Genomic DNA, 10,493 nt, shown 5'->3' with positions numbered 1-10,493 from the left:
AAGCAAGTGCAGAAGACTTGTTCTCCTCAGTGGGCCTCTTCCCTGAGTTTGATTTTTGAGTTGAGGTTTTACCTAATTTCAACTCAAAAAAAAAAAAAAAAGAAAAGAAAAGAAAAAAGACAAGAGTATCTCTCATTGTCATATCACTAAGTTCCAGCTCCAAGAGTGGTATGTGACAGAGGAGGCAATCAAGGTTTTCCAACCCCACTCCCATCGAGTTCCACGGGGCACTCAAGAGCAATGGGACCTTAGCCACCCTCCCCGTCTCTCACAGATGCCCGAGCCTCCCCGCCCTGGGACACAACAGGCAATTTCCCCTTGGTGAAATTCCAGCTCCAGTCCTAAAAGACTCAAGTACAGACCCTCCTGCAAAATACTTATGGCAAACAGCTTTACAGTATTTGTACATTTACACAAAAATAGATCCTTTTATATATATATGTATTTATAACTGGTTACACGTTGGATTCATAATTAGGCATCACCAGTAGTAGTTGGCACAGTTTTGTTATTTAAGCTCAGGGTCAAGTTCCGTTTCATTTTGTCGTTCCGAAGTACAAAAAGAAAAAAAAAAAATCAAAGGCATTTCATCTCCATGGTGTTTTCTTAAATACAGTAATGTCATAGGAAACAGTATGTACAGATGAGCAATGCCTCCTGACCCCTCCTCTGTCTCCTGGAGATAGGGGCTGGGGTCCGATGGAGACGGGTCAATGCGGCCTGCTGCTGGACTCCGATGCCTGCCTCTTGCGTGAAGGGGTGTAGCCGTTGAGACAGCCATTGGTCTGCCGTTTGGAGGGCCCTCCATTCAGGATGTCCTGGATGTGCTGCACGATGAGGTTGATGGCCACTGTGGGGCAGAGACCAGCAGAGCGTTATGGGTGCAGGCACGGGTGCAGGGAGTCTGTCTGGGGAAAGGGCACGCAGGAACCACAGCTGAAAGACTTCCAGGGAAGTGGCTCTGCCACTTGCAGGCAAGTCATCCAACTTCCCAGTGGCTCTGCCTGGGCTAATATGATCCCTCTCCTTTGCAGGAGGGCTAAGACAGACAATGCTTAGCACAGAGTAAGCCCTTAAGGAATAGGTATCTTATCAGGAGATGATCAGTCACCACTGGATGAAGCACTTGGGCCAAATTCTGCAGACGTGCTAACCAGCCATGGTTCTGCCACATCAATTAGCTATGAGACCTTTCCACCAGGAAACCTTCCAGTTTTCCATCCTAAGACAGAGCATCCCCATGGAAGGCCCTCTGTCCCTCCAAACCACATAACAGAGAGAGCTATCTTTTCTTAGCATTAGAAATAAATTATATACCTCAACCAAGAGGTCAATCTAACATCACCAAAAATGGAATACACATCAAATGCTCTCTGATGTGATAAACAAAGAGGACCACGCCATCTCTCTCCGGGGATAATTCCTTCAGATTACATAAGCTCATGAATCCAATCATAAGAAAGCAAAAGACACACTCAAATTGAGGACCATTCTACCAAACAATGGGCCTGTATGCTTCAAAAATGTGTTAAAAAAAACAAAAGATAGGGAACATCTCCAGGTTAAAAGAGGTCGTATCAATGGTAAGTGTCTTGGATTTAATGACTGCATTGTGGTGATGAAAAAGAATGCCTTTGTTCTTAAAAAATACAGGGTTAAATATTTACTGCTATAACTTACTCCAAACAGCTCAATAAATAATCTTTTCAAAAGAAGGGAAAATTAAATAAATTCTAAAGAGAATGAAGAAACCAGGTCCCATCTTACAGATCAACTCTGCCACACTATGCCTAGTCCAGAGACATTCATACTTCCTAGACAAGCCAAAAAAATAAAACAATGGGGCCAGGTGCTATGGCTCATGCCTATAATCCTAACACTTTGGGAGGCTGAGGTGGGACAGTCGCTTGAGGTAGGAGTTTTAGACCAGCTTAGGCAACATAATAAAACCATCTCTACAAAAACATTTTTTTAAAATTAGCAGAGCATGGTGGTGCACGCCTGTAGTCCCAGCTACCGGGAGGCTGTGGCAGGAGAATCACTTGAGCTCAGGAGCTGGAGGCTGCAAATGAGCTGTGACTGTGCTACTGCACTTCAGTCTGGGTGACAGAGCAAGACCTTGTCTCTAAAGTAAAATACAATAAAATGAAAAATAAGTACAATAACGGTAGCAATGAGCTCCCTTTAGAAAGAGCTACCGTGATGGCAGGTCACTCTAAATTAGATCGAGGGAATCTACTTTTGCTAAAAGGTGGCCTCAGAAGCAAAGTATCCAAGTGTCATCATTGGGAAGTGATAGTAAAAGGTAATCTACAGCCCTCTATTTCTGCCAGAGAAGCACAAGTGCCTGTCTGTCCCCATAACACGAGGGTGCCTACACCCAGCGATCTGTTCCCGAGGCCAGACATGTAGGTGGAAAGGTTCTGCTGGCTCACAATCACAGACAAGCAGGGCAGCCAGGTCTGCAGAGCCCTGTATGGTCACCACGTCCTGCCCCAAATTATGACTGACAAAGGGCAGACGTTATACTCCAGGATGACACTCCGCCGGGACTCACCTAGATTGTCTGCACCTCTAGGGATGATCACATCAGCATACTTCTTTGTCTGTGGAGAAAGACAGTTAAAATGCATTAACACAGTTCAGAGACAACTGGCGCAAGCCCCTCTCCAAGGGAACATGAAGAAAGGGCAGCCTTCATACTAGCGAGCCGAGAGGGGCAGCTTTTAAGGCTTCAAATATAATATTGTTTACAACTTCACAGTGAATCATCTATTAATAGAAATTTGGGGAAACCTAAGGAAGTGCCTTGTTTAGCTGAATTGTGAATGAAAGAAGATAAGCAGGGAATGAGGAAAATGAGAACAAAGGACTGAAGACTTTTATGTATCAGTGAGGGAAAAATGGTCTAGACTGAGTGGTTAATCCAAAATCAATTCATAATTCAATTTATAATTATCTACAATGGATTTTTATCCACTTTATCTACATTACAAGAATTTAGCTTTTATTCAAGTTCTCTCTCACTCTTTTTCTATTTTTTTAAGACAGTGTCTCACTCTGTCACCCAGGCTGGAGTGCAGTGGCGTCATCACAGCTCACTGCAGCCTTGACCTCCTGAGTTGGGTAGATCGTCTCACCTCAGCCTCTGAGTAGCTGGGACTACAGGCACCCGTCACCACACCCAGCTACTTTTTGTTATTTTTTATAGAGAGGGCGTATTACCATGTTGCCCAGGCTGGTCTCAAACTCCTGGGCTCCAGCGATCCACCCACCTGGGCCTCCTAAAGTCTCAGGATTACAGGCGTGAGCCACTGCTCCCAACCAAGTTCTCATTTCTAACGCTTAACACTGTTTCAGCTTACGACCTACACAGAGAACATGGTCTTTGAAGCCAAACACTTAATTGCCTCTATTCCACTAGGACAAATATGAACTAGAAAAATCCAAACTTTCCAGGGGACTGGTTCACCTCAGACTTTTACGCATAGTCTAAAACATGACAATGTTCACTCCTAGCACAGGGTAAAACCAGAAAAAGTATTCTTCACTGACGACCAGTTCATAGGTTCTGTTATTACCCAAATTTTTTAAAAAAGAAAGGCCACAAAGAGGCATATTTCTTTTTTGTTGCTCCAAATTTACTGAGATCTTGTAGACCATTCTACAAATAACTGCATCCTGGTATATAAACTCAGTCTAGCATAAGACCACATAAACCACACCTCAAGCGTGTGGGCTTCTTACTCTGCGCAGCTTCCACCCTAGGATTGCTGAAAGGCAACGGTGTCAGCCCCAAACCCAAGTCAAACTGAGCAGACACTGATCAGGTCCAAGTTCCTGGCTTACACGGGAATGAGCTGATCTTCCCTGAGCAAACAGTGGCTGGACAGTGGGAGCAAGCAGAAATAACTCAGAAAATGTCTATGCAGAAATTTTAGCTTTGTTACAACTAAGTTAAACAGCAGAAAACTGACAGTTAACTATAATTGATTTCCAATAATAAATTCATCTTGTATTCTTATTAAGTCAAAAATAACAGGAGGGGTCCTCAGATAGATAAATGGGTGGAAAGAAGTTCATCGCTCCTTAGCCCTCTCTGGTCTCTTCCCAGTAACCTACTCTTGTAACCCAGTAGTCTCCAGGATAATGGATAGGGCATCAACCTTACTCAGTTGGCTCAAAAAGTCCACCTGTCCCGCATCTAAAACCAAAGTCAAGTATGGGTTATTGTAAAAGCTACTAATATCCTTGAAGAAACAAAGAGTTTGAGGATCATATTTTCCCAGAAGAAAAAGAATGAAGTTTATTAGAATAAACAGGGAAATTCCAATACCCAGTCTTACTCTAAATCTATTCTCATTGTCTTCAGAGATTCCAGCCTTCCCAGTATATCTCAACCAAGACCAGGTTAAGTCCCAACCTCTTCCTACCCTTCCTCCTAATCTCAGAGCTTAACTATAAATAATTAAGGAGCCAGACCATGGTTTGGCCAAGCTGGAGAAGACTCAGTGACTCAGTAGGATTCTCCTGAGTTAAATACTTCTCCTTCTGCAGCCCCACCACACCACACCTCTTGTCTCTGGTATCCTTCCCTCAACATGCCCCTTCCTGTCTTTCCTGGGCTGAGGGCCAACTCCCTCCGTTCTTCCTTCTCTGAAAGCCACCTCACTAGAGAATTCCTAGCTGCCACAGGAAGGACTGGTGCGTCTGCAAGGGTGAAGGGAAGGAAGCTTATTCCAGTAAGGCGTGACAGTCCCCAAATGGGAGCTAAAGACAAGCTCAAAGCAGGGCTCACCAGTGATGGCGGGAGAGGCTCAGAGGGGAACACCTCGGGGCATAGGACCCAGTGCATCCATACTTCACCCACTGCAGGCCCTTCAGAGATCCAAATGGCTGAGGACTCTCCTTGGATATGATACACCCTCAGTAAAGAGTCTCATACCATGATCCCACCAAGCAAGAAGTCTAGAACTAGCTGGGAATTAAATGACCTGCCTAAGGACTGGCAGGACCCTACAGGGCTACCCAAAGAAAGAACAGCAGGACAGGGCTCCTGGAGAACACAGAGGACACAAGGGCCAAGGGCTGCCCTCTCTTAGGACTTCGGGACAGAGGATCACTCAGAGAGAGGAGTGAGATTCGGGCAGGGGAGCTCCACCAACTTGCATACCTTCATTTGTCTCATCGCATTTTAAATTCTACATGCAACAAAAACAAACCGAGAACACAACTCACTGGCAAGCAGAATTCCTCAAAGGCAGGCTTGACGAATGTAATGTACTGAGATAAAATCTGTTCAAGATCCCTGCCTCTCTCGCTGATGTCCCTTAATACTGTAAGAGAAGGGAAAAGAAGAATCAAAAAACGGTGTAGGAGCCAGCGCACACCCGCCCTTCATGGGGTGGACCTAGCTCCCACAGGCTCCACAATTACTCTAGATGATTCTCAAGCTGGAATCCTGAGAGGCCTGACCAAGAGCAGATCAGCAGCGGCTTCGAAAAAGACAAGTTACATTCTGACATCTTACAATGGTCAAACGTGGCAATGATAACAATGCTCTTTGAAACAAAAGGTTGTCCATGGAGGCCAACAGCCTTCTTGTTTTAAGCAACATTTGATCCAAACAAAATTTCAGTGTGAATTTAAAAAAAAAAAAAAGCAGGGCAGCCCTGGAGAGCTCACTGTTAACAGGAAGCAATCTGGGCCCACGGAGGGCTGGGTTGCACGCTGCCTCCTTGCATGCACTTACCTGTGTCAGAAGTCCAGCGACCCGCTGCTCAGCTCACTGCTCCCAGCTCCCACCCATGCTCCCTCTGCAGCATGGAGCCCAGGCCAGGCAGAGGACCCAGCCATGGTTAACCATTTCCACCTACCTCAAACACAGAGGTTTGCCACCAAAAAAAAAAAAAAAAAAAAAAAAAAAAAAAAATCACTCAGTGAAAGATAAGAAAACCATGGTCTAGAGAATGGTGGGCTGGCGCTGATGAAGCCCAAACTGACAACAAACTCACCATCTTCTGTCTTCTACCTTCTTCCCCCTGCTCAGTTTTATCCAGGGGCTTTTACCATTCCTTTTTTTTTTCTTTAAAAGTGTTTTTTCTTTTAAGACAAGGTGTCTCGCTCTGTCACACAGGCTGGAGTGCAGTAGCACAGTCATAGCTCACTATAGCCTCAACCTCCTGGGCTCTAGCAAGCGATCCTCCCACCTCAACCTCCCAAGTAGCTGGCACTACAGGCACACACAACCTCAATGGACTAATGGTTTTTTGTTGTTGTTTGTTTTTGAGACAGAGTCTCATCACTCTGTCGCCCAGGCTGGAGTGCAGTGCCGCAATCTTGGCTCACTGCAACCTCTGCCTCCCAGGTTCAAGCAATTCTTCTGCCTCAGCCTCCTGAGTAGCTGGGACTACAGGCACCTGCCAGCACACCTGGCTGATTTATTTTACATTTTTAGTAGAGACAGGGTTTCACTGGGTTAGCCAGGATGATCTCGATCTCCTGACCTCATGATCTGCCTGCCTCAGCCTCCCAATGTGCTGGGAATTACAGGTGTGAGCCTTTTTTTTTTTTTTTTTTCTGTAGACACAGCGTCTTGCTTTGTTGCCCAGGCTAGTCTTGAATTCTTGGGCTCAAGTGATCCTTCTGCCTCGGCCTCCCAAAGTGCTGGAATTACAGGCAGCCCATACACTCTTTATTAAATAGAATCTTCTGTCAATAAATAGAAGACTGATCACCCTGGTTCTGCCGCTGCACATGAGCCTTAGTTTCCCCATGAGTGGGGAGTTTGGAAGGAGATTCTCTTAATTAAAACTGCCTCCCTTTGCAGATGTCATTTGTAAATGTTATCTTAATTTAATCTTATCATCTGAGCTGCTAAATCTTTCACCCCAAAAAGTTACTGCATCCATCTACAATCATTTGTAGTGGCTCTTCAGCTCTTTCCCAACCACTTCTCAGTGAACAGACTCAAGGGTGGGGTGAAACTCACTGTAAACGAACATGGGGTATATCTGCGACGGAACTTCTGAAAGCCATGTGTCTAAATAGTTCTGTCTTTATACACACATGCACAGATGCACGCACAGAGAGGGCAGGGAACGGGGAGGCTGTCATGGCTATGATCCAGGCTGACAGGAAGTCTAGAAGATGAGAAGGCTAGAAAATTGCCAGGAAATCCACATTTCCAGAAAGCCGGGCACTAATGATGCTGCCATTTGACTTTTGTAACAGCTCCCCGATTTACGAAGTGTTTTCTCCATGGGAGACCTGGTAATAAAACAGTTGGTTGGTCGCTAATGTGTCAGGACTTGCCCACCCAGCCCAGCAGCAGCCTTCTCCAGCCAGGAAATGGTTTTCTCCACCCCTGCAACGCTGGCCCTGGGCTCCTGCTGCCGACCTGCTGCTCTGGCAGATCTGCTGGGAGACTCGCCAAGAAGGAGCCCTGAGGAGCTGCCACGTGGCTCACCCCCCAAAAGTCCCCAGAGCTCCGGCACACGTGGCTAACCAGAGTAGCACTGCCAAAACACACAGCCAGCGCGGCCTCCAATTCTTCACACATCTCCAGATAAAGCCCAAAGAAAAAAGGAAATCAGATCAAAAAGGTATCACAGCTAGGAAAAAACAAACACACAAGCACTCTGTGCGTGCTTGGGCAGCTTTTACTTAAAGCTCTGCAAACGCCTGATGCTAGGATTGTTTCGCAACACATGCTTTTCAGACAATTGCCGAAGGCTTTAGCACTGGAGGAAGCTTTGTCCTTCTCCCAGCACACGCGCGCACACACACGTGCACACATACAAACACACGTGCACACACGCACGCACACACAGTGCACGTCCACACCCTGTCACGTAGTCCTCCTACTGCCCTCAGCCTGGGCCTTCAGCCCCTTTCCTTCTATAGACCTGGTGGCTTCAGTTGTTTTGTCATTGGCGAGAGGAAGCTGGTCATGCAGAAAGTAGGAAGAGGAGGTAAATCACAGTGAAGCTTCTACAGCCCAAAAGCTGCTTTTTGTTCTACCTCTGTGGGCTCGGGGCGGGGGAAACTGCCCTGGACCTGAATCCTGACCCCAATAACTCCTACTTCTGTGACCTTGGACAAGTGACTTTAACCTCTGTGAATCTTAAGTTCCCTAACTATAAAACAGGAACAATAATGGTACCTTCCTCATAAATATTAATTTAATAAACAAATATAAATATTACTATTCAGGAATACAGAGATGTGCATAAAATTCTTCAGCACCCATAGCTGGCGCCTTAGCACATGTTCAATAAGCATGTGTTCTATGATTATTACGACCACAACAGAAACTGAGGGCACGCTGGGAGGGTGGTGCCTCCCTGACAGAGCTGCTCAACGCCATGGGAGGGCGGGAACCTCGAATTCAGGTAAGCAGGTCAGACCCAGCTGAGCAGGGTGAGCAAAGGGAAAAAGGAGTCCTGCAGGGCAGCTGGAAGGGCGGGGTGCCACACAGTAAGGGAGAGCAGGCCACAAGCACATGGGACAACAAACGTGAGGAGGGAGAAGAAGGAAGACAAGGAAGAGTCTCACTACAGCTTCTATGCTAGAAAAGCAAATGGGGAATGGGTCAGAATGTTGCCCAGACACTGGGAACACGCAACATCAAAAGGCCTTGCCCACCTCTGCTCCCCAAGAACCTCCGATAGAACGATCACCTCAGGCAGACTGGGCCTCCCTGAGCCAAGAACAACAGAGGGCCAGCCACCTCCCTGCACTGAAAGGCCCTGCTCCCCAGGCAGAGTCAGGAAACAGGGCTGCGCCAAGGACTGAGTCAAAACAAGGTCTTGGCACAAACTGGAAACCCCAGGGGCTCAAAAACCAGCTCCTCCATCACTGCTCTGACCCCAGCACGTTTGCTGGGCCAGGACAGACCCTTTCGGAGGACAGGGTACAGGGCAGGAAGCTACAAGTCTGCCCACATTCCCTGCTGGGCTTCCATGTCAGCCCTTCCAAACCCAGATGTGCTCTTTCTGGTTAGCCAAAAACCAAGAACAAAACTTAGAAGGACCCAAAATAAAGACAATTCCTCAATGGTGAAGTCAATCACTTTAAAAATCTGATGAGGAAATGTGCTACTCTATAGTAAATGAACAGGCTGAATCTCCCTAGGCCCAGTACAGCCCTAATTCTATGTGGACCAGAGAATGATGCATGAGGAAGATGAGGGATCAGCCATCCTAAATCTCCCTGCCCCGCTTCTTCCCTGTCCCTGTATTAAGGGCTGAGAGAGAAGATGAAGGCAAACGAGGCTAGAAACCAATCCCTAGAATGTCAAGGGTTTCCATCAGGAAGGAGGTAGTCTCTAGAGCTGCTTTACTCAAATACAGATTTCTCCCACATGAGGGTCAACTCAGAATGTGGAGGTCACATGCCCAGGAGGATGTGACAGACGGGTAAGATCATGGAGCTAACTCAAGTCTCCAGGAATGTTCAAGCTCACTCAACAGCTGCTTCTGACTAACCAGCCTCCCTACCCCAGCACCCCCGCACTCCACAAAGCACATGCCAAGCATATTTTTTGTCCTACGTGGAGAGAGAATGAATTTGTAGAAATAGCATGCAGAAAAGTCCCATGAGTCCATCAGGAAAGTGACTCGGCAGTAGGTGACATGTGAAGTCAGCAGATCTGAAATGAGAAAGCAGAGCCTTGCCCAGGCAGCCTGTTCAGAGAAGGCGGAGAGGCAGAGCTGGCCCTAAGAAACCCCAGGAGAGGGCCAGCACCACCGTAGGAACTGCTCCCATTTCACACAAGAATCCCGTGCAAGAAAGGAAGGGAAAATGTTCTGTTGAACCCACACCGTGATGATCTGTTTGAATTAGACACTAGGATGCACTTTATTTCCAGCGTCATTGCTGCTGCTCAAAACTTGGTTCCAATCTCCTGTGCTGGTTCTTGCACTCCCTGCTGTGAGGCCTCCCTCAGCAGCACTGCATCCCTGACACTGAGTACCACTGCTGGACTAGTGATGGCATCAGCCTGGACATCACCAGCTCCTGAGGACATTACCTGAGCAGATCCCCTTGAAGGACCTAACCAGTCTTGTCAGAAAATTCAGAAAATGAACAGCACCAACCCCTTCAGCAGAAGCAGATTTCTGATCTGCCACATAGATATTTATCGACTTATGCATCACCAGGCATTTTACCTGCATTACCTCTCATCTTCACAACTACGGCAGAAGTACCAACCCTAAGACCACATTCTAATAAGAAAATGAGATACAAAGAAGTTTAAACACAATCTGCCCAAGGTCACACATCTAGTAAGTGGTCAAACCAGGATCTCAGCCCAGCTCACCTGACTCCAAAATTTATCTGTCCCTGTGTATCACGCTACCTCTCTAATTTGACAAGCTGACATGGACACTGAGCAGATCAACCAAAGTAGGGCCTGAGTTTGTGGATTAAGGTGACAAGCCAGGCCCTGGGGTAGAAGCATGAGGGGCCGTCAGGCTCAGGGTTCAATT

General features: G+C 46.8%; 2 protein-coding genes across 2 annotated transcripts in view; one reads left to right on the top strand and one right to left on the bottom strand.

Moving 5' to 3' along the window:
• Nucleotides 1-547: 547 nt before the first annotated feature.
• The window catches only part of UCK2 (uridine-cytidine kinase 2), an 81,502-nt gene continuing 71,556 nt past the window's right edge, over nt 548-10,493 (bottom strand). The window contains 3 exon segments of the mRNA NM_001265960.1: nt 548-850; nt 2,558-2,606; nt 5,239-5,336. Of these exon segments, the coding sequence (NP_001252889.1) occupies nt 711-850; nt 2,558-2,606; nt 5,239-5,336 (287 nt within the window). The 3' untranslated portion in view covers nt 548-710.
• Nucleotides 7,062-10,493, top strand: part of TMCO1 (transmembrane and coiled-coil domains 1) — a 169,010-nt gene continuing 165,578 nt past the window's right edge. Inside the window, exon 1 of the mRNA XM_077999039.1 lies at nt 7,062-7,106. Within this exon, the coding sequence (XP_077855165.1) occupies nt 7,077-7,106 (30 nt within the window). The 5' untranslated portion in view covers nt 7,062-7,076. The remainder of the gene's footprint in view (nt 7,107-10,493) is intronic.

Source organism: Macaca mulatta, chromosome 1 (assembly GCF_049350105.2).
Source record: "Macaca mulatta isolate MMU2019108-1 chromosome 1, T2T-MMU8v2.0, whole genome shotgun sequence".
NCBI classification, from domain to species: Eukaryota; Metazoa; Chordata; class Mammalia; order Primates; family Cercopithecidae; genus Macaca; species Macaca mulatta.
This window is presented reverse-complemented; position numbering and strand designations above follow the sequence as displayed.